The sequence below is a fragment of the Phragmites australis genome, chromosome 13 (assembly GCF_958298935.1).
Source record: "Phragmites australis chromosome 13, lpPhrAust1.1, whole genome shotgun sequence".
NCBI classification, from domain to species: domain Eukaryota; kingdom Viridiplantae; phylum Streptophyta; class Magnoliopsida; order Poales; family Poaceae; genus Phragmites; species Phragmites australis.
Window position 1 is genome coordinate 21395588 of NC_084933.1, and position 23250 is coordinate 21418837.

The 23250-nt window shown below is 41.0% G+C and overlaps 3 protein-coding genes and 1 non-coding gene across 4 annotated transcripts; 2 read left to right on the forward strand and 2 right to left on the reverse strand.

Annotated features, from left to right (window-relative positions):
• Positions 1-2843: 2843 nt before the first annotated feature.
• On the forward strand, positions 2844-8971 carry LOC133888308 (gamma-tubulin complex component 2-like). Its single transcript, XM_062328494.1, has 21 exons — positions 2844-2988; positions 3062-3126; positions 3231-3288; positions 3929-4063; positions 4147-4278; positions 4957-5040; positions 5114-5212; positions 5458-5549; positions 5732-5804; positions 5918-6070; positions 6166-6285; positions 6370-6423; positions 6727-6810; positions 6942-7016; positions 7092-7235; positions 7319-7444; positions 7533-7640; positions 7714-7776; positions 7862-7936; positions 8195-8388; positions 8482-8971. Exons 1-21 carry the CDS (start codon positions 2920-2922, stop codon positions 8606-8608), a joined length of 2130 nt encoding a protein of 709 aa, XP_062184478.1. The 5' UTR covers positions 2844-2919; the 3' UTR covers positions 8609-8971.
• A 2355-nt stretch (positions 8972-11326) lies between these two features.
• LOC133888310 (uncharacterized) lies at positions 11327-14356 on the forward strand. The gene is made up of 3 exons (XM_062328495.1): positions 11327-11979; positions 12256-12279; positions 13791-14356. Exons 1-3 carry the CDS (start codon positions 11748-11750, stop codon positions 14105-14107), a joined length of 573 nt encoding a protein of 190 aa, XP_062184479.1. The 5' UTR covers positions 11327-11747; the 3' UTR covers positions 14108-14356.
• Positions 14357-15066: 710 nt separating this feature from the next.
• Positions 15067-15140, reverse strand: TRNAI-AAU (transfer RNA isoleucine (anticodon AAU)). The gene has a single exon. It is a non-coding gene; the product is annotated as a tRNA-Ile (tRNA).
• Positions 15141-15381: 241 nt separating this feature from the next.
• LOC133889529 (heavy metal-associated isoprenylated plant protein 19-like) lies at positions 15382-15980 on the reverse strand. Its single transcript, XM_062330017.1, has 3 exons — positions 15951-15980; positions 15753-15834; positions 15382-15680 (listed from the first exon to the last, which is right to left on the reverse strand). The coding sequence occupies exons 1-3, from the start codon at positions 15978-15980 to the stop codon at positions 15382-15384; spliced, it is 411 nt and encodes a 136-aa protein (XP_062186001.1).
• Positions 15981-23250: the final 7270 nt, after the last annotated feature.

The following is a 23250-nucleotide window of genomic DNA, read 5'->3' on the forward strand; positions in this document are numbered from 1 at the left end:
CACAAATCTACATTCTAACTTCTTCCCCTATATCACACAAATCTACATTCTAACTTCTTCCCCTATATCACACCCTGATTTTGAAACTTAGCCATTATCTTCATTGACCCATGTGGCACAATAACACACTTTTAATAATAGATAAACCAATACGTGGAAAAGTAAATGGCAAGTGCACAAAAGAAGTGTACTGATTGGATGGTACAATAAATGAAATGAAATATGTATGCTTTATACACAATCTTGTGTTTAAAAAAGAAATACAACATACAAAAGATGATCTAATTGCTCATGATATACAGCTTGCTTAGAGGCATCATCCATCCCTGTGAAATTACCCTATGTGGTTGCTTAGGTTGAGGCCAGTTTACCTGAGGTAGGCGATTGAGCACCTCATCATCTGGCTAGATCAAGGTGGACCTGTATCTATCAAACCCATGTGTGCCACCACTGAATAAACCATCTTCCTTTCCCCTTCCCTCTCTCCTGATCGTTCTATCAAAATTGATATCCAGACATTCTTCTCACATCTCGACTAATCTCTTTGTTGAAGCATGTAATCCAACAAAAAAGGGATATAGGAAGTGGACAAAAGCACTTACGGTGGTAGATGCAAGAGAGAAGAGAAAGACGATGGATGCAGAGGAGGCAGGCAAGATGTATATGATAGGTGGCGGCGGTAGAGAGGGGCACAAAAGAGGTGTAGAGATATATAGGAGGGCTAACAATAACATATTAGGTTACCTAGTTGGTCTGCGGAGTTTTAGATTATCGTCCCCTCTAATTTTGGGCCAACTGAGCCGGCCCAGTTATTCTTTCGACCTCTAGCCCCTATGTAATATAACCCCTTTTCCTCTCGCTTCCTCCACTCCTCTCCACTTCTCCGTGTGCTAGATTAGCTAGGCATAAAAGGCACTAGTCAGTCACAACGCGAGGCTTTGGAGATTATTTTGTACATCGCAACTTATTGATTTTGCTCTCAATTGTGTAGTCTTGATTCTGTCGTATTCACCGTGCTTTAAGGCTGTGTTTGTTTGCTGCTTCTGAAACTGCTTCTGCTACTGGCAGAAGCCAGAAGCCAGAACAAACGAGGTTCTGGAGAAGTGGCTTCTGGAGAAGCCAGAAGCCTGTTTCTGAGGAAAATGAACTAAAGCTGAGAAGCTCGCTGAGATGTGCTTCTCTGAGAAGCTATGTGCTGAGAAGCCAAAAATTTATTGTAGAAGCCAACAACCTATTTCCAAAAGCACCTTTTCAGAAAAGCCAAAAGCACTGCTTTTCAAAGAAGCTCAAAAGCAGAAGCTCAAACAAACACGGCCTAAGTCCTAGTCACTCTCTGCCTGAAATTTCATGCCAAAAGGAGAGGGACCTTTGCTTATATAGAGAAGCCAACAAACAAAAGAGAAAATGGCAGGCATATTACTGCATATGACGCATATACGATTAGTTGATACACAACAAATGCAATGCAGGCTATACACACATACGAAAATATGTGTCTTTTTTTAAGAAAGAAATGCAAACTTGTTGTAAAATGCACTCTTTTAGCGAATGCTTACTCAAAAGTATCCTCTATCGCATCATACTCACACTCGATGGATCATTTCATTATCACGACTTAGGTCCTATTTGGAACTGCTCCAGCTCTACGAAATTTATGGAGCTGGATTTTTTTAGCTCCACAAAATCTATAGAGCTAGAGCTGAAACTGTATTTTTTAGTCTAAAATGAAAATAAAATAGATACACTGCAAAATTTTAAAAAATTCCAGCTCCAACTCTACTAATTCATGTAGCTAGAGAAATGGTGCTCCACGAATTCGTGGAGCTGGAGCAGAGCCAAACAGGACCTTAGTGATCTTTGATATCACTTTGCACCCCCTCCATTCTTTAAAAAAAAACCCTAAGATTCAGTATATGTTCTCCGCAAGGGCCAAATGTCATAGCGGCCTAGCAGAGCTCAGACGCAGGCTGGCGCAAGCGTGGCCTAGTAGCATGGCTGCATGGTCGGCCCAGCAATTGCCACGGCTTCGTTCGCGGCAAGCGGGAACGCCTTCCTGTGTCTCCCTGCTAGGATGTTTGTTTCTTGACTCAAGAAACAAGTTCAAATTTGATCACGTCTAAAAAAAATTAGCTCCGATTTAGATCAAGATCAAAATCTGACTGTATCTCAAAAAATTTGGCCGTCCAATTATAGCAAAGTTAGATAAAATTTTAACATCTAAAATAGCTGTTTCAATTTTTGATCGACCAAAATTTCAACTTAATCTCAAACTAAACATTATTATATTTACCCAATTTTAACATTACCTCAATTTTGACATGCTCAATTTTTAGCTTTGGCTCTTAGAGCGTGTTTGGTTTCAGGTCTGGATAAGCCAAGCCAAATTTTAGTCTATTCTAAAAATTTGACGGTTGTTTGGTTTGAAACCAAAATTTAGTCAGTCCACGAAATTTTGGTGGGTGCTAGCTATATTAAACAGCCGACTCGCGTCATTGATGCGGGCCACCAACCATCCCGTAGATGATGCGCCAGCAGCCATTTACTTACACGTAGTTCAAAATTTTTTATTATCAAACTTCAAATGCTAATACCTACTCAACCATAAAAATAATTTGCAATTTGTTTGTATCATGATATTCCTTGTGATTTTATCTATAAAATAAAATCTCATATTACTATATTTTAATGAGGAAAAAATTTATGACACATAGACCCCTCACATATCATATTGATAGTTGTGACAATATTTAGCACAACTATTATCTAAATAACATTTTTTCTTTACACTGTCCACGTTTTGGCTCCGCGCATAAGTTAGCAATGTCAAATTTTGGTCAGACCTTTTGGGTCTAGAACCAAACAGGTCCTAGCTTCTGCTTCTCCCTCACTGCTCGGCTCCACTGCACCGGCCGCCTCGAAATGGATCCCGCGCCGGCGACCCCGCGCTGGAACCTGGAGCGTCCGTACCTCACCGGCCGCTTCCACCAGGTACTCCCCTTTCCCCCTACTGCCAGCATTACCGCATCCGTCTCTGCCTAACCTCCCTCGCGTTCTCTGGCAGGAGGCGAAGGTAGCTGCGGCGGCGCAGGCGGCTGGATCCAAGCCGTTCTCCCTCGACGCCTTCAGGTAGGACTGCGTCTGAATTCGGGTGGCTTGGGGACGGCGAGCACCTTTATGGTTGTTGTTGCCCCGGGTGGTCTCTGATGCCTGAAGTTGGTGTGAATCTGCAGCCGCGGCGCCGGCGCCGGCACCGGGAGCGTCATCGGATCGTACGCCGTTTCGGTGCAGGTAAGCGGGGCTTGGGTTTAGCCTGTGGAATTGAGCTTCAAGTGACTTTTTTCCATCAACTGGGGTTAGGGTTTAGGTTTCAGTTATGGGCTTTGAATTCGAGCTCTGTGATTTGGGAATTAGCTAGGGAGGATTTGATGTGTTTGTTATTTGTCACTAACTTGTGAATTTGGATCGTTGTGGATCTTAGTTCGAATTTGCAGCTGTGGTAATTAGAATGCCATTGGTATATATATTTTTTGGTCTGTAAGATTGTCTACCTCCTGGAGCTGCGCGAATGATGTGTCCTTTGTCACAGTGTAATGGTACTTAGTTAAGACTATGCTCTCGATATTTTGGTTCGACTGGTCACTGAGTGTGGCTCTGGAGATAGTTTAAGACACTTTAATGTTACAAATACGTGATTTTCGGTTGAGTGCATGTTAAAGAAAATTTGCATTTGGAGCTCCAGGTTTGTCGGCTGGTAGTTCTTAGAAAAATGAGGGTTTAAATGCGATGTTGTGAAATGTCATGAGCTTGTGTCTAACTTTCAGTTTTTTCATGAGGTTTGTATCTGCACTTTTACTGTTGTTAGAGAGCTGGGATTAGACTTTAAACTGTAAGAAGTTTCTTCAATGTAGCAGCTATACTTGCGATGCAGGAGCTTTTGGTCATTGATGATTTGCTATCAGCTCTGGTGGGTATTGAGGGACGGTATATTTCTATTAAGAGAGTACGGGGAAAAGAGGGCTATGTTGTCTTCCAGATCGATTCTTCTATGGACCTTGCACTCCAGGTAACCTTTGAGTGTACGTACAGTCAATTGTCACACATACAGAAACGAATATGGTTGGTACTTAACTGATCTATCTCTGGCAGGAGTTAACTCGCCAAATCTTCCCCTTATGCGAGGATTTTGTGTTGGTAAGCCACTTTGTGGAGTCCAGGTCACATTTCAAGAATGGTCTGGTCAACCATGCTTTGGCTGCAGCTCTGAGGGCATTCCTACTGGTAGAATCTTTATCTATAGAAAGGAAACTCAATCAGTGCTTCTTTGTTCTCCCGAGAGTTGTTGTGCAAATCTTGAAGCAGTACTATTAGGCTCCGTTTAACAGGGCTCCAGCTCAAATTTGGAGTTTGTAGGTTGAAATGAAGTGGTTTAAGCATCTATTTTAGTCTAAAATATAAACAAGATGACTCATCCAAACACCCCTGGTGTAGCCCCAGCTCCAGCTCCATGAATTCTTGGAGCTAGGGGTACCTTGGAGCGAGCTTTGCCAAACAGGCCATTAGTAGTGGAGCACAGGGTGGTTGCAAATCAGACCCTCGATCTGCTTTAAAACATGTGCTTTTTCACTTTTTCTGGAGAGCATTGAAGCACCGTTAAGAAAACTTTGAGTTTGCCATGTATACTATTACAAGCTTTCTTCTATTTGAAAAGTTGACCAAAAAAAAAAAAACAAAGAGGTTCTAATAATAACTGTATCATGGGTTCGAGTGTTCACTTGTCTTCTGCGCGGAAAAATCTGCTTGAATTGTATTGGTTCTAAGATAATCCCATCGATAGGCAATTACCTTCTTAAGTATGTTGTCCTCAGGAATAGTCTATGTCAGTATTGGTTATTATATGTAACTTGTGCAGTTTTCTCAGAGTCATTAAGAGTTTCTTTTTATAAAAAATGTCATCAGGATTATGAGGCGATGGTTGCTCAACTGGAGCACCAATTCCGTCTTGGAAGGCTTTCTGTTCAAGGATTATGGTTCTTTTGTCAGGTGAGTCTTCTTTGTTTGTATTTACCTTGATCTTACTGTTTTAAGCACTGAAAGTCATATGTTCTCTTTGCAGAGGATGATGAGTTCATTGAATGCACTGGCAGTTCTAGTCGAGAAGGCTACCTCCAATAATACCAGTGGTTCTGCGACACTTAATCTACTTCAAAGCCAGGTACATTTTAGGAGTAGTTTATGCCCCTGAGATTTTTTCTCCCTCCCTCCCTCTATCTGGTACTATGGTCTGCATAAATCTAAGCCAAATTGACCTGGTCAGCCCCTCTTGTCTTCTCATTGTGGAGCACATTTCTTCAATAGTAGTGGTTTCTTAATGCACATGTTTCTCATAGACTTTTCACTCTGATCCACATGATTAGCTATTTAAAACATTTAATGCATCTGTCATATGTTTGTACTCAGGCAAAGGCAATGGGTGGTGATAGTGCTGTTCGGTCCTTACTGGAGAAGATGACAGAATATGCAAGTGCAGCATACCTCAGGATGCTAGAAAGGTTCATGATTGTTTATAGCTTCTTTCTAGTTTGTCTTTTGGAGTAATGCACCTTTTCAACTGTTTGCTAGCTCCCAGATTTAAGCTGAAGTCAATACACATTTTGTAATTCTTATGCACCTTTTCTGGTTTGATTGCTTGCTGTGTTCCTATAGTTTCTGCTTATAATTTGTTTCATATTAGGTGGGTGTATGAGGGTGTTATAGATGACCCTTATGGTGAATTCTTCATTGCTGAAAACAAATCTCTGCAAAAGGTACCTGCCGACTTCTAGAATTTTGAATCTTTATTAGCCTAAAACGTTGAGCCTAGTTTCTTCTTATGTTAACCAGGTGCTTGTTTTATTTCCTTTCTTTTTGGCTTTGCTAGGAGAGTCTCACTCAAGATTATGATGCCAAATATTGGCAGCAGCGATACAGCCTAAAAGACGGCATTCCTAGTTTCCTTACTAATGTTGCTGCCACGATTCTGACAACTGGAAAATATCTTAATGTTATGAGAGAATGTGGGCACAATGTTCAGGTATGAATGATTATTTTCTGATGTAGAACCATTAAATGCTATGCTATTTATTTGTATGACTTACAATAACACTCTTATTTGAATATTTTATGTAGGTTTCCTTATCAGAAAATTCTAAGCTTATGAGCTTTGGTTCAAACCACCAATATCTTGAATGCATTAAATCTGCCTATGATTTTGCAAGCAGTGAATTATTGACTCTGATGAAAGATAAGGTAATCACTGTTTATAGTAAACTTACTGTTACATTTCATTCTCTTCTAAGCGAGCCTGCTAATTTCATTGCATTAATTGTGCAGTATGATCTCATCGGGAAACTGCGGTCCCTGAAGCGCTATCTACTCCTTGACCAAGTATGCAGAAAAATATGGAGAATATTTACTCTTGATAACTTTTTTGTTATTGCTCTATATCAGTACTTGCTGACTTATAGCTGATATATATGTATGCTTGTGTTTTATGCTTTGGCATAATATGTGTAGAGAGTCTATTAAAATACAGAAAATAATCTCTGTATTATGTTATATGAAATTGTGAATGACACAGTCCTTAACAATGCCATGAATAACGAATGTTATGTTGCCCAATTTAGTTTTGATCATTTCTATCGATTTTCTTTGCACTATTTGTCTTATTTGTTTTCTCTAGTTTTTCAGGGTGACTTTTTAGTTCATTTCATGGATATTGCTCGAGAGGAGCTTATGAAGAAACCGGAAGAAATATCTGCTGAAAAACTTCAGGTCCCCTCTTGCATAATATTACCTGTTTGTTTCTTGTTGTGGCAAAAACAGAATTTTGGCAGCTTTGGTTATGATAAGCTGACTCTAGACTCGTTTTGTGTTATTCGTTTCTTATTCGTTGTACCTTGCAGTCTCTGCTTGACATTGCTTTGCGAAGTACAGCAGCTGCTTCAGATCCAAGTCATGAAGAATTGACATGTTGCGTGGTAAAGATTATCTAGGTCTTGTCAAACTATACTGTGTTTTCTATTATCATATTTCTTTACACATGCGCTCAACAGGAAAGAAGTTCCCTCCTGAAGAAGCTGACCACTCTGAAAGACTTGGATTGTGGTTACCCCTCAGACAAGCTTGCTGCAGCAATTGTTGACCAGTCAATGCAATTAAGCATCACTGGCTTGGAAACATTCTGCCTTGGCTACAAGGTTTTGTTTCTAGTTTGTTTTAAAGTTTCCTCATTATGATGTGTCTTGTGTTAGTGAAATGAAATACCTGTTCTACATTGCAGGTTCAGTGGCCACTATCTCTAGTAATTTCAAGGAAGGCTTTGACTAAATACCAATTGATCTTTCGCCTATTGTTTCATTGCAAGCATGTTAGTCGCCAACTATGTCAAGCATGGCAAATTCAACAAGTATGAATAAACCTTTTTCTATCCCGTAAAATCAGTTAACATTATATTTATGTAGACCATCATTGACTGGATATAAACTCTTAAACAGGTATTCTGTTCTGTCAAGATTCTTGGAACACCAATTCTACGGTCATCAATTCTTTGTGGAAGCATGCTCAAGTTTGTAAATAGCCTTCTGCATTATCTAACGTTTGAGGTAACCCACACATAACACCATACTAACTGTTACCACGGTGAGAAAAATGCTAAATTACTCTGTTGGTCCCCAGGTTCTTGAGCCAAATTGGCATTTGATGCACGATCGCCTTCAAACTGCAAGGAGCATAGATGAGGTTTTTAACTTAGTTCGTACACTTGAAGTTGATCTCAACGCTAACGCTGCTGATTAAATTACCTTGGATGTAATGCTGCCTACAGGTCATCCAGATCCACGATTTCTTCCTCCAGAAGTGTCTAAAAGAATGCTTGCTGTTGTTGCCTGAACTCCTTATGGTCTGTGCTTTTTGCTTTTTCTTAAAACTAAAAGAAAAGAAGATGAAAAAAGTTACTTTTGGTCCAATACCTTTTATCAACTCTCAAGTTCCATACATTTGGATAGCTAAACCAGTGGATTAGTTTGCTTATAACTATATTTCCTTCCCTCTGAACTGCCCCCCTGAGGTCATATAATATTTAAGAGTTATGAAGAATCAATGCTTATTATCCCATTTATTTATCAAGGCTTATTATACCATTTATTTGCGTGCGCAGAAAGTTGAGAACCTGAAAGCTTTATGCCTCCAGTATGCCACTTCCATCCAACTCCTCATGCCATCGATCGAAGTTGCTAATCCTGAGAGTACATCAAAATCTGGAAAGTCAAGGTCAAGAATAAATAAATCACAAGACAAAGACCAGCAACTGAAACTAGCATCAGAGAATGTTGTGATGTCAGAGTCAATCTTGTATGTATCCCATATCTCTGTTTATCTGCGAAGGGTTCAGATAAAAATACTAGGTCAGTATCATATAATATCATATTGCTCTGTCTGCTGCAGGAAATTCGAAGCAACATTCAATTCGGAGCTCCAAAGCCTTGTGCCTACACTGAGCAACAGTTCACAGGCGGAACCATACCTGACTCATCTTGTGCAGTGCATTCTTGGTGTGCGAATCGATCAATAGTTTGGTTGGCAAAGTTCGGATGTGTGTCTCAGCTGCGTGACATTGGCTATCCAGGTCGGATCAAGGTCGGTTGTATGTTCTTGTGAATGAATTATCTGAAATACAGGGTGCTTCTTTGTGATAGATTATAGATAGGTCAGTAGCGTTTAGTGTGCATTAGGTGGTGTCTTGTTGATGTAGGCATAGCGCTATAGCAGCCGCTTGATTATTTTGAGGTGTGTTTGATAACTTGTGTGATTCAGCATTTCCATGCCGTGACAATTACCAGGTGTTACCCGGCTACCATTTGTTTTATGAGAGCCAGGTATGTTAAATCAGCGTGTAAGCTTCAATTGAGATTTTGCTAAACAACCGTTTGGTTCATCGCATGCATGGAAAACGTTATTGACCTCGGTCGAACTGGGCATTTGATTTCTCGTGGGCGAAGCACCAAATTGGGGATCGACCCAAATCATGTCACGACCCCTAAGCTACATTCCATCGCCAAGACCGTAGTACTGTGCCTGGCCAAGCTACTCGCTGGCTGCATGCTTCGCTCCCCATCGATCGCGTGCTGGTAGTCGCCGAAGCTCGCACGATGGTGGACCGCCAATCGCAGGACCGGGTTTGCGTGTACACGATGCACAGCAGGGCAGCTGTGGTGGATCCTGAACCATCAGGTAGGGAGTCTTCCCACTTATGCTTAAAAATTGAAGAGAGGTTTTCAATGCGCAGGGTAGAAGGCTTAGAGACTGTTTATTTCAGGTTGTTTTTTTATTTCTGTTTCTGTTAGAATCTCAGAAAACAAAAATCTAAATAAATGGGTTTGCTGAAAAATAATTTTTGAAGAAGCTGGAAGGCTGCTTCTAATGAAATGAACTAAATTAGCTTTTTTAAAGTAGTGTGTTGAGAAGTTAAAAAATTATTATAAAATCTAACTGTTAAAATTAAAAACATAATTTTTCAGAGAAATCAGAAATAAAAACTGAAACAAACAGACATTTTGAGAAACCAAGTTGAAATGTGTCTTGGTTTTCTTATGATGAGTAATTGACATTGTTATTTATTTGGTTTGATGATCTTCATTTTGCATGAGCTTTGATGTGATTTGAATTGATTTGAGATTTCAGCTGAGCATAATGATTATGGATTAATTGGAATTGGAGTTGGAGATATATGTTTGCTTGTCTCATTGTGTGCAGGTGATGGATGCAACTTAGCGGTCGACGGCGGGATGATCGGGGTTAAGCGGAGTGCTTGGTGCCATACGATCGAGGAGGCCGGACGGAGTCAAGGGTGATCCTAGCTGAACACGTGGAGGTCAAGCAAAGCATTGAAGGCGGATGGAGACGGCGTGTTGACAAAGTCAAGTGAAGGGGATGCCGATACAAGTGACAAGACGGCCAGAGGGATCGGGAGCGGGAGAGACTTACCGGCGGTCAGGATCGCATGACGGAATACACGCTTCGACATCGAAGCGCTTGCCTAAGGTGTAAGCAAGGCGGTGAGTCACGCTTTGAGAAGCATGCAGGCGGTTTCGCGGTTTGGCCTAAAAAATATGGGAGGACTGAAGGAGTATGTGGTACCATCGCGAAGCTTGCGTCGAGGCGAAGCTAAGTCGTGAAGACGCCGTAGCCGTCCGATGAATGAAAAAGAAAATGGACCAAAATACCCTCGGTGATAGGTAGAAGTGCACTACAAGAGAGAGGTATTTTGGGGAAAAGCTAGGAAACTTAAGGACCAAGTTTCTTAGGCCTATAAATAGAGGGATATGGCTAAAGAGAGCTTTGAACCAGACACTTGAGCCCCCTTGTGCCACTCATTTGAGAGCCTTAGAGTTAGGTTTTTAGAGGAGAGAAGAATGAATACTTAGCCTATGTAATAGGTGAGAGTTTTGAGAGATAAATCTTTGTAATCCGTTTAAAATAGGGCTGACCTCTTTGAGTAATTAAGTTTATATTTTTGCATATGCTTGAATTCCCCTCCTTCTAGTTTCTCTCTATTGGTTCTCTTGCAAGTTTGTAAGTTTTTCGATTTTCGGTTTTGATTTTCGTTTTGATTTTTGGGCTGAAATTTCAGCATATTGTGAGATCATTCTTTTTGTTGCTAGAGGTATAAAAACTCATATACGAGTATATGCTCATGGGTCTTGAGTACCCTTGTCTCTAGATCATCAATTTAAAGATGTGTTTTTGCTCGGTGATTTTTTTCTTCGAGCTACAATATTTCACCTTTGCAGGGTTGTTTTTCTTGATGCTAGTAGCTTAAATACTCACATACTCATGTATTTGAGCGGGTCTTGAGTCCCCTTGCCACTAAACTATCATTTTGGAGGATAACCTTGTCTGGTGTCCATCTTATCTAGTTTTTTTAGAAGTTGCGAGTTTTTGTGCACAAAGACATATGGAATAATTCTGAATGGAACCTATGGTTCATATTCCATCTATGGAGTTATGTTGCCATGGAAGTAGTCTTCTTGCTTTGTCTCTTTAATTCTTTTGCTTTCACTTGAACGTTTTGAGGTGTGTTAGGTAAGAAATAGTAAAAGACGATCTATTTCGAAAGAAATTTATTGAGACACATATTCACCTCCTCTAATCATCATTCTCGTTCCTACACGTTTAGCCTCCTTCCCCTAGCAGGCAGCCGAGGCAGAGAGAGTTGCCTTGCCACCAAACATTCCCGGAGTCGTCCACCGGGTAGAGAACGTAGAACCGTAGAAGTTGGGTCCATCCCCACACTTGTGGTAGTGGCAAGTTCACTCCCAACACCAACGTTAACAAATCCCTTCCCCTCAATCTCTCTCGCGGCGGCGGCGGCGGTCATCTTGCCAATCGATTTGCTGGAAATCCGCGTCTAGCTGGGGCTCCAGTCCGCGTGCACCAGCCATTTTCCGCAGCACCACCCGCAATTAGCTCATTTCCCACACTCTCCCCACCCCACTGCCTGTTCCAGTGTTCGTCTCACCACCCCAACCCCAACCCCACCACGACCAGTCGACCACCACCGCGCCCCAGCCAAAACACGACGAAATCACACGCGGTCACACTCACAGGCTCGCACGCCGCGCGACGACGCGACAGCACAACCGGCGGTCACGAGCCGCACCGATCTTCACCCCGCATTACCCGAGCGAGCGCGCGCGCTTCCGCGGCCGGCGATGGCGGGTGGCGGGGGGCGCCGCGCGGCGGCGGCCTGCGGGCGGTGGTGCCTGGTGATCTTGGCCGTGGCCTCCGCGCTCGGCGTCTCCGGCCCCGCCTTCTACTGGCGCTACAAGAAGGGGTTCTCGTCCTCCCGGGCCTCCTCCGTTGCCGCCTCGGCGGCCTCACCTTCATGCCCGCTCTGCAGCTGCGACTGCCCGCAGCCCCTCTCCCTCCAGTCCATCGCCCCGGGTGAGCTCTCTGATTCCGTTCTTCTTGTCAGATCTTGCAACCGTCGTCGTATGATCTGTACTGGAAGATTATCCTACGCATAGCCCGTTGGATAAAAATTCAGTCTTTAGGTCGGATTTCTATTGCTTATGTGTAATGTGACTGCGTAGTACAAGTACCAAATGCATATGAACAAATTATAAGCCGATTTAGTTGTGAGTTCTACCTTGAAAGCTCCCGGTTGCATCCAAGTCCCTATTACTGACCGAGGATTTTGCATTTTTCCTTCCTTTGCAGGGCTTGGCAACTTCTCAATCACAGGTTTGGGTTCTTCCCCACAGCCCCTTCTTAATTGAGGTTCATAATTTCCTAGTATTCTCGTCATATTTGGTTGATTATAGTAGTTGCATGATAAAACTATGATAACAAATGAGCAATTGTGGTTAATTTATCGCCATGTTCGTCTTTCTGGACTAATCGATTCAGTCTGCAAAGGAGTTTTATCTTCCTTCTGTCACTACTTTGCTGTGTGGGGTGATAACATTTTACTAGTGTCATTCTTCACTTTTCTGTTACTAAGATGTTCAAACAGATTGATGCTTATGAAAGTAAAATTTTATATAGTGTCCAAATTGACACTCTTTCTCAAAATTTACAGCAAATAATTTTTCTTTTGTAATTCGCCCTCAGATTGTTTTATGTGAATAGTTGCATGCTTCCTATGCAAAATACTAGAAAAACTAACTTATCAAGCGGTTCATAAAAGATAAAACACTATTGCAATTTCTAAAAGGGCTTGCTTTAATACATAGGCATGGAAGTTCAAAGATTTGTCTAATAATATGCTCTACCGAGTGACCTGTGATTTGTTAAAAGCATACTAGCATCATTGAGAAAGGATGTCTTTCCGTAAGCTTTGCTCGGACTTTATATGCATATTCGGTATTAGACTATGGGCTATACCCTAACTAGATACCACATACGAAAGCTAATGATGCTGTAGTCATTAGTATGTGTTGACATGCATCACATTTGCTGAAGCTCAGGAGAAAAAATGTACTTACTTCCTCACATATCAACTGGATTTTGGCACTGTTTGGCCACTCCAGAGAGACTTTAGCATTTTGCAAGCCAACACAGATTGTTTCTTGCTGTTTCAGGAAAAGGGTGGATGCTTCCTTTACTAATTTATTGTGTCATGCAGCCTAATAAGTACTCCCTCTGGTCATAAATACTTGTCGCTTTTGACTTTTCACTGTCTTCTATGTCCAACTTTGACTATTATTTTCTATTAGAATATTATTATAATATCAAATAAAAATATAATATTATGAAAGTATTTTTTAAGACAAATCTAAACGTGTGATTTTTATGTTTTCAAACTAAATATTTTGGAAGCTATTGACAGCCAAAATTTTAAAAGTTTGACCGGATCTTGGTCAAAACGACAAGTATTTATGACTGGAGTGAGTAATAAGTAAAAACAAAGCAAACTTAAGCAACTAAAACTGTCACTTTTGCACCTGCACATAATTCTTTCAGCCACATAGATCTCGTTTGGATGGTACACATGCTTCATAGAGATAGCACAAGTCCTTCTCACCTTGTTGCACCTGCACTCTCAATTGTCATACTTCCTGTATCTCATAACCAAAATGTTCAGTCTTCCAGAGCTGAACTGATGAAATATTTTGAATCACCTTCTTAATAATTATTTTGATTTCTCTCTACTTTTTTTTTCTGTGCACGATTACCTGACCTTGCTATTGCCGTTATCAAGATCTTATGTTCACTGCATTAATAATTTGACATTGAATTGAAATATGTATTAGATTGTGGAAAAAATGACCCTGAGCTTGCCAAAGAGATGGAGAAGCAATTTGTCGATCTCCTCAACGAGGAGCTCAAGCTGCAGCAGGTTGTTGCTGAGGAGCATAGCCACCACATGAACGCCACTCTTGTTGAAGCTAAAAGACAGGCTACTCAATACCAGCGAGAGGCAGAGAAGTGTAATGCAGCCACAGAGACCTGCGAGGAATCCAGGGAGAGGTCTGAGGCAGCAATTTCGAAGGAGAAGAAACTTACAGCACTGTGGGAACAACGAGCTCGCCAATTGGGTTGGCAGGATTCTCGAGCCACAAGCATGTGATAGCTTGATTAGTGCTGCATCTTTTTTTTGTACACGTAAAATTATTTCAGGTAGCTGCATGGTTTACATCTTGCAGCCAAACTGAGCAGTGTTAATTGTACGGATCCACTTGTAATGTTTGTTTATGTATGGTCAGTTGCCACAGAAGCATATAGTTATTTTTGGGTCTCAACATTGTAGCTTTCTTACAAATGTAACTAGTATACACTGTCTAAATATTCGAGGTTTCTGATGACGCTGTTGAAGACATTGAACTCAGTGTTGTGGTTGTGGATTAGAGGCCAACACTGTTGGAGACATTCAATCCAAATCTGGATATCGAGATGTACACATTTGAAGGTTGACCTATAGTATCAAGCTAAAGGTAGTATTTATCTGTTGGCTCATGGAAGTACCTTCAGGATACAATTTTGTTGTTGCCATATAGGATATTTTCCTGTGGGTTTATATCCAAAAAAGAAGAGAATCCTATAGGCTATTGATTGAAAAGTTCATTGGTCCCAAACTAGCTCTTATCTGTGATATATTCTTGGAGCATTTTCAGTTTTCATTGCAGACGGAACATGTTGGTAGCTTCTAAAATAATTTGCATATCTTAGTCCCAAACTAGCTATTTTTTTGGTTGATATTTTGTGCTCGGTAATGATTGTTACCTTGTTGGCGCATATGAGTTCCTCGACAACCATCATATATGCTTCAAAATATGTGCAGTTTTCTTCTACTGTAGTCTTGGATAACTTCTATACGGAGGCATTTCTGTTGGTGTTTAGCAAATGACCAGTTACTTGGTTTAGGGCCAGATGTATAGCAAATTTGACTGATTTCCTTAAAAAATCACGACGCAGATGTATGGCAAATCCGTTTCTTTTTTGGCTGATATTTTGTGGAAGAAAGCCCAAAGTTGTCTGGAGATTTTGGACAAAGATATGACTTGTGTAAAGAAAAAAAAAACCCGAAGATGGCCCATGCAGGTCTCGAACCTGCGACCTTCGCGTTATTAGCACGACGCTCTAACCAACTGAGCTAATAGGCCAGTTGTGCCAAGTTCTGTTTAACTCTTTATATATTCACTTTAAACTAACGACCTGAAATCAAGTTCCATACACCATGATTCATGGAATCTTTCCTCTCGTTTTTAGGTTGTTGTGTGTATATACCCAACCGTAGGTCAAAGATACCTTGTTCGATCTGGTTTAGAATCAAGATTCAGGGTAGAACCCGACAGTCCAAGGCGTCATAGAAACTGGTGGGGGATATGCTGCTTATAGTTGTTGCTACATGATCCTACATGCTTCTGTGTTTTCATCATCGAAATAATGGAGGTCACATCTTTCGAGCCCATGGTTCTGAAACTCATGAGCCACTGCTCCCTCTTGGTCCAGCACTGGATCATCATCATCATAAGGAACATAAGGTTCTTCTCCCTTGTATTCTTCCTCATTTTCCTCAGGGATCAATATTTCCGCCTTCTTCCCAGTCTTCTTCTTGATCTTTTTCAACACTTCTTTCGGCTCGAAATCTCCTGTCACCGTGACCTTATTCTCATCCCTGTCCACCTCGACCGTCTCGACGCCTGGACAGATGATCAAACGTTACGAACACGGCAAGCGTATAAATAGAAGTGCTTTGGAAAACATTTCTTCACCTTTGATTTTCTTGATAGAACAGCGTACTGATCTTTCACAGGCGTCACAGTGCATGTATACTTTCAGTTCTGTTGTGATGCTCTGCGTAAGAAAAAAGAAGCAGGCAGTGTGGAGGAACAGAAAATACTACATAAAAATGGCACGTTAAATGGACGAAATACGAATGTAGGATTCTGCAACTTCATGAGAATGCTTACCTTTGGAGAATTATCATTTTCTTCATCCATGATTCCAACAGTCCTACTGAAACTTGATAAAATATAATGCGAGAGATGACCTGGACGGACATTCAGACTGACATGTTCTTGTTATGGTTTCAGACCAGAAATGACAGGAGCACCAGGCAATGCTTTCCTAAACCAAGAAATGAAAGGAATCCCCAATGAGGTTGCAATTCATGCAGATGAACCGCAGAGGCAGCCAATTAAGGCCAGCTTCTAATCACAACTTGGGAGGTCTATATATGCTATTATTTCAAGCCTCACGATGCAATGTCCAGGTAATTCATCAGGAAAACGCCTGCTTGTCATGCAAAGTTTCCCAACCTGTGGTCGGTTCATTCACGCCGATCGCGCGCTCCCTCTGGCACCGCCCACGACGGCCTCGAAACGGGTCAATGCTGCGATGCAATCTCAGGGAGAAAACGCGAAGGCGCAATTGTATAAACCTTCACGAGATGGAACAGCGAAGGCGAGCTGTTCTTTCCCGTAGCATTCCGAGAAGGAAGCCAAGCTTTACCCAGAAATGGCCTTTCTGAAAGGCGCGGGCCGGTCGAGCTGTTTGGGAAGCCGCATTGACCGTCCGGTCGTGCCGGCTCTGTTGGGATGGTTTATGAGCGGACGGGAGAGGGCGCGGGGAACAAAACGTGCTTCGTGCCCGGCCGCAGCCTAAACAGGCATTAGTTAGATTTTGGAGCATTTCAATATGTCGACTACAAACAGACAGGTTAGTAGAAATTTGATATTTCTTGGATTTATGTTTGTGTTATCTGTCGACTACATCGGGCTTATGTTTGTGTTATCTTTTTGTTGCGGTGAGTAGATGATAGTTATATGTATTCGACGAATTGCTTTGATGGTAGAAAAAGGTAGGGTGCTTTTGACTTCGGAAGGCTAAAAGAAAAAAAAAAGATACCAATCCTCGTGAGGTTTAATTCATAGTGCAAATAGAATTCCTAGAGTGCAGTGGGTTTTGTCAGAAATTAGATTGGTATGGAAAGGATTAAATTACCCGTTTTTTATGTAGGATGCATGTATTCATGTTCCTTTGCTCTTCTATTTTGAAAATGACTACAAATACTGGGATAGGCGATAAATGCTTTCCTCTTGACTTTGTAATCTTGTGATTAAGATCAGTGTTCTAATTTAAAAACTGAATATGGTTTGTTGTTATATGAATACTTATCAATAGATTTCTACTACAGAGTGGTGCATATGTACAGAAGATATTTAATAATAAGCGTCCTTACACTTCAAACCTAATTTTCTAATTCCTAGAAGCAAGAGTGTTACTGTTTACTCCATCTGAAACCAGGTTGGTGTTTTCCCCCATTTTTTTATTAACTATCGAGGACGTTGCCAATTATTTATCTTGTCGTTCTCATTCTCTTTGAAAGAAATATGTCTCCAAAGAGGTGCAGCTGAGTGCTGACTGATCCCGAACACACACATTATTAACCTTTTCTGCATCCATTGATCCATAGTCTCTTACCTTCTAATATAACAATTTTTCAACCATGCTGATGATTACTTGCACTTTTCAGTCTCTTACCTTTTGGTTTCATTTGACTGGATTCTCTCTCTTTTTTTTAACAGTGCTATCCCATCTGTACGGCTTTCATTGGAGGCCCTAGGCTAGGTGCGGGGCGGGGGATGAACCCCGCCAGGCTTAAACTCCACTGTGGAGTCGAGCCCCCATGCTCCGTGTGTGTCCGTGAATGGTGTGAGAGCCAGGGATCGATCCTCTGACCCGCGGTTCGCTCCCCACCGAGCTTACCAACCGAGCATTTGCTCGTTCGCGTTTGACTGGATTCTGCCTGACTGTTTTTATTCAAAATGTGATTTACAGGTTGATTCCATCTCCTAATGATCCATAAATTTTCACAGTTTAAGGTATTTAAGTGATGTGAGTATATTTGGAGTTTATGGTAGTATGTCTTAATTCCTAATTTGTTCTTGTGATTCTGCAACTGTCACATAATGATTGGCAGTTTTATGTTGGTGACAAATATTTTAGGTTGTTGTTTGTCTCCCTTATGTGTTTATGAGCCTCTATCTATGTCCATATGTTTAATTGAACCTTTTTTAATCCATATGTTTAGTATAGGTTTATTTATGACTGAGTAGTTCCAAAAGATTTTGGTTTAACTCTAAATACAAAATGTGTATGTAGGTCTATGCTGGTTTGACCATGAGTTGGCACATCCTGATAGTAATCCATAGCCGATAGGTTTGAATGCAGGGTTATACGACGATGTTTAAGTTTTCTCAGATTGATGCATTTAACTAGCTCGTATTCCACTACTTTTATAACCGACCCATTCAAGAAAATGCGCTCTAAAAGTTTTGCATTGAAGGTCAAGCATGCATCTATTCACAGAGATATTATGATCCTAGATGGTTTATGAAATCTTTTATTGCTATCTAAATACCGGTGTGTTCACATAGAGATATTATGATCCTAGAATATTGTACGTGTTCAGTTTTATTTTCATTCATGTAGTACCTATGAGTTTTGTATTATAAATGTGCCACATTGAAAAGTTTGAGTTTATTTATGTATCACTCTTTTGCTCTGAACATTTTAGAGTTTCACTATTCATGGATTTTCTAGGATCTAACTATCTTCTCGCAAGTATGATATGTTAAATATTAGTTTTTGAGTTTCACACAATTGGTTTTGGAGTTTCACACAAAGATGATATGAATCCTACTTTGTTCCCAGTAAATCAAGTCAAATACTAGATCTTGCTTGTGATTTATTACTTCCTCAAAGACTTGATGTTCACGTGTGTCCCAAGAGCTCATTACTTTATTTGTATTTCAATTTGTAGCACTTGTAGTGGGCTGGTGGAAGCATTGGTCGATATGAGAGATAGGAGAGAGAAAAAGATTTGAGCCTCTTTTCTCTAATGGCTGTTCAAAAGTCTCTTGTGTTCTGATGCGAATTGATATATACTTTGTTTCTGTTTATATATTTCTACTCGTGAATTTGTATGCGTGTTTGTTTGGATATCTATACTAGTGAAATTGACTCGTCTTTGTGGATCCAAAATTTATTTTTGAATTATCTACGTTGATATAAGGAGGGAGAGAACCATCTCTATGAATGCCATAGAGTAACTTGGCTAGATATTATATGGTACTTTTGTATTAATTGGACTCATATATTTTCATGATCTTGTGATATTGAAGCAGATTCCTAATGAGTTTCTCATATTATTTTTTTTCTTATGATTTTATTGATTTTTTAAGATCATTTTTGTTGTCTGAGATTTTTATCCCTTTTAGTGCCCAAACAACAGCAGCGAACGAAAACCTATATAAAAATCTCTACTGCTTTTAAAATCTCTAATGAGTTCCGCGTCCCTTGAATCCCACCCCTCACCATTTCATCCCACGCCTCTCATCCCCCTTCACCTTTTCATATAACGGCCCTCGTCGTCCCAGTCTTGGTGGATCCGCTTCATTCCCACAATGTCTGCCCTCGCCCACGCGTCGCCGCCCCCACACCACCACACCCTCTGCCCCTGCCCACTCTCCTCGCCCTCATCCGCCCTCCTACCCCCTCCCGCTCTCCTCGCCGCCCGCACCACTCTACCACCAGTCGTCCACAGCTGCGCAGACGGCCAACCACATCAGGCCAAACCGCAGTCGATCCACACGCCACCATTGTTGATCAATCCTTATTGTCTTCGCGTCTTGGCTGCCATGGACGCCCACCGGGAGCGTTAGAACCACACCTCCCCTACGGGCCTCCCTCCACGCCTTCATTTCCTGCGATTTTGGACCATGCTGTAGGATCGAGGATGCCGACTAGAGGGGGGTGAATAGGTGGTTCTAAAATTTCTAGCAAGATATAACCAATAAAAATACAATATTAAAATAATCGGTTACAACACATATAAACCCCCAAACTCTATGGCATAACAAAGTGACTAATTCTATGTCTATATCAAGGTTTGTAGTCTATGGTGACATGTAAGCAATTATGATTCTAGAACTATAAATCGCACAAGGTAAATTGTATGAAAGTAAATATCACAACATAGAAGTCAATAGCACAAGAGATGACACCCGAAGTTTATCTCATGGTATCGGTGATTTGCCGATCACCCCTAATCCACGTTGATGTGGGTTTAAACCTTTAACCGCTCCTCTATCAAGTATGGAATTCTCACCACGAGAAGAGGCTCTCCATTAGCAACTTGATCTTAAGACGATTAATACAATGAACCACTCACTACCTCAATTCCACTAGAGTTGCACTTTACCTCTCCGTCAAGATGTGCACAAAGGCTCTCATAATCACCATCGTAACTCCTTCGCAAGCTTCTTTGAAGGGCTCAATGGCGCATCCACATCTAAGCCATCTAGGGGGCGGCAACCTCCAAGAGTAATAAGCCAAGATGAACTCGACTCTCACCAAGTGCATAAAGCTCAATCTCTAATGCAAATGCACTTAACTCTTGCCTCACAACCCTCTCTTTATGCAACATATGCATAAATGTGTGGGGAGAACATTTTCTTAGCTCAAGTATGCTCAATGGGGGGCAAAAGTGATTCTCCAAGTCGCTGGAAAAGGGGTATATACAGGCCACGCCACCCAAACTAACCGTTATACCAAAAGTTGACATCTCTGCACATCTGGTGGTCAGACTGCAGTTCACCTGGTGGTCGGACCGCCACTGGACCAACGACTCTAAAACTAGCCGTTACAACATTTTCACCTTTCCAGCGGTTAGACCGACCCTCTTGACGGTCTCCAGGAAAACAGAGGTTCTCTGCAAGCTCCGGCAGTCAGACCGTGAAAGTACTTGATGTCGCATAGAGGGGGGTGAATAGGCGTTTCCTGAAAATTAAAAACTTCGTAGTAGATTAAACAGTACCTGAATACTCCGGTTCAATTCGGATACTCCGAGGTCCGGAGTCTTCGAGTTCATCCGGATTATCCGGCCTATACAGGAACTTTGAAATCAAAAGAAACTTAAGCAAGTCTAGATTGATCTATGAGTTACCACAGGTTCTAAGAGATGCATAAAGATCTTTTCACCAACAATCTACAGCTACAAACTCACGAGCAAGTAGATCGGAGCAAGTCACTCAAATTCAACTAGAACAACGGAAATGCAAGGAAGTAAAGAAGATAAAGATTTGTTCCCAAAGTTCAGCCACTCCACAAAGAAATGCCTAGGTCTCCATTGAGGAGATCACAAAGATCTGGGTTTCTTTCAAACCTTTCCTCACCCAAGTGACAGCAAAGATTGAGTTAGGGTTGCTTACTTAAATCGATGGGTAATACAAATTTTTCGGGGCACTCCACAAGATTGGGTGCTATTCGGGCGACACCAACCGTTTAGGAGCTCAAAGCTCCAGGAGAAAAAAAAATGCAAATCAAAGGCTTGGTGATAAACTCAAGTGATCAAGTATGAGATTTAAGCTCTCTAGCACTTAATCTCACTCTCTAAACCCTAATCTTCAAATCTTGTAAAAATCAAAGCTCTAGAGGAATTAGGAGAGCTATTGAATGATAATGAATAATTTTGTCCATGAGCTATTCAGTAGCAAATGAAGAGAGATGTGAGGGGATATTTATACCCACCCTTTCAAAAACTAGCCGTTACTGTACCTTTTGAACTAACCCGGAGTATCCGGGTTTACCCAGAGACTCCGGGTAACACTTAGCACTCAGCCGAAAGTACAGTCCGGAGCCTGCCTGGAGGGTCTGGATGCTCCAGAACTCGAAGTATCAGGACCAACCCGGAGACTCAGGGATAAAAAATAAATACAAACCAAGAGCCCCATCCCAGAGCTTTACCCGGAGACTCCAGGTATGGCACCAGAATCCGGAGTGTCCGAGCTAACACGGAGACTCCGGGTTCAGACAACACTTCCCTTTTTTCCGGTGTCTGTGGGTGATCGTGTCTCTCAATTTTTGATTCTAAAAGGATACTTTGAGCACTGAGACATCATCAATACTATCATTACGCATCTCTCTTGATAATACGACATTTCTAAACTCAATTTCAACAATAAAAAAAATTAAAACCTATTAAGTAACTACATACCGCTTCTCTATTCTTTTTTAGAGACGCCAATGTCGTTTAACTTCTCCACAAGGGACTTAAACATGTTCATAACCTCAGTAAACTCATTAGTCCCTTAATCATTTATCATCAATTAGCCAAAAACCACATAAAAGGCCTAGATACACTTTCAATCTCGCATCCTCAAGGAAAGAGATAAAGCTAGTGGATCTAGGAAAGTGGTTGAAAGAGACTCGGCTCTTTGGAGTTTCCTCAATGGAGACATAGGATATATGATGGTGAATCTGAACTTCAGAAAATAAATCTTTGTATCTCCACTTTAGTTTGTTTATTTTTTGAGTTCTTGTCTAATATTTGTGCATATTGCTCGATGTATTTGCTAGTGTGAAGTTGATTGTAGTTTCTTTATGGATCTACTTGGAATCATCACTTGGAACATATAATTTCATTTTGTTTTGAGCTAGAACTAATTGGTCGTACTTTAATTTCAGTTTTGAGTATATTCTGTATAGAACCCGGAGGTTCCGGATTTAACTCGGAGACTTCAGATACTGTACAATATGCTCTCAACCCGGATACTCCGGTGAACAGTGTTTTTAAGGTTTTTCAATTAATATTTTCTTGTATATCTTTTGCTAGAATTGAATAATTTTTGTCACCATAGGATTGTAACTTTCACACTTATTTAGGGTGATTATGCACTTGTTGAACCTAGCATATTTAGGTTTTTCACTTGTGAAAAATCCATTATTTTATATTTCACTGCAAGTCTATACCAACAGTAAAAGGGGATAAATTTTTATAAAAAACGCATATTCACCCCCTCTATGTGATATCATTATCCTTTCACTGTCCCATATACCACAGTGTGAAAGGGTAAAGAGAAGGCCTACCATAGGATATTTGGAGATAGGGATGAGAGCTTTAATTGGCTATATAGGTTCAAGGCTGATGTTGAAATGAGATGCCCTGATGGTGTGATAGAAATAGACACAGAAGAAATTAATGTCAAATTCATTTTAGTAGATTTTTTTTTTTGCACTCGAGCCATGTATAGTAGGTTTCCTCAGATGTTGTAGACCTTATCTTAGTATTTTACTCTACAACCCTAAATGGAAAATGGAATGTTCACATGGCAGCTGCTAATGCATTAGATGGCCATAACTGGATGTACCTAGTGGCATTTGGATTCTTTTGTTCTGAAACCAAAGAAAATTGGACCTGGTTTATAG

Excerpts from the sequence above, each read along its gene's own strand:
- LOC133889529 (XM_062330017.1), bottom strand. The coding sequence starts at position 15,980 with ATGGATGAAGAAAATGATAATTCTCCAAAG. Across the intron at positions 15,835-15,950 it reads AAAATGATAATTCTCCAAAG|AGCATCACAACAGAACTGAA; the intron begins GTAAGCATTCTC and ends TTTCTTACGCAG. Across the intron at positions 15,681-15,752 it reads TTCTATCAAGAAAATCAAAG|GCGTCGAGACGGTCGAGGTG; the intron begins GTGAAGAAATGT and ends TCATCTGTCCAG.
- LOC133888308 (XM_062328494.1), top strand. The coding sequence starts at position 2,920 with ATGGATCCCGCGCCGGCGACCCCGCGCTGGAACCTGGAGCGTCCGTAC. Across the intron at positions 6,071-6,165 it reads AATGTGGGCACAATGTTCAG|GTTTCCTTATCAGAAAATTC; the intron begins GTATGAATGATT and ends TATTTTATGTAG. Across the intron at positions 6,424-6,726 it reads GCTATCTACTCCTTGACCAA|GGTGACTTTTTAGTTCATTT; the intron begins GTATGCAGAAAA and ends CTAGTTTTTCAG.
- LOC133888310 (XM_062328495.1), top strand. The coding sequence starts at position 11,748 with ATGGCGGGTGGCGGGGGGCGCCGCGCGGCGGCGGCCTGCGGGCGGTGG. Across the intron at positions 11,980-12,255 it reads CCTCCAGTCCATCGCCCCGG|GGCTTGGCAACTTCTCAATC; the intron begins GTGAGCTCTCTG and ends CTTCCTTTGCAG. Across the intron at positions 12,280-13,790 it reads TGGCAACTTCTCAATCACAG|ATTGTGGAAAAAATGACCCT; the intron begins GTTTGGGTTCTT and ends AATATGTATTAG.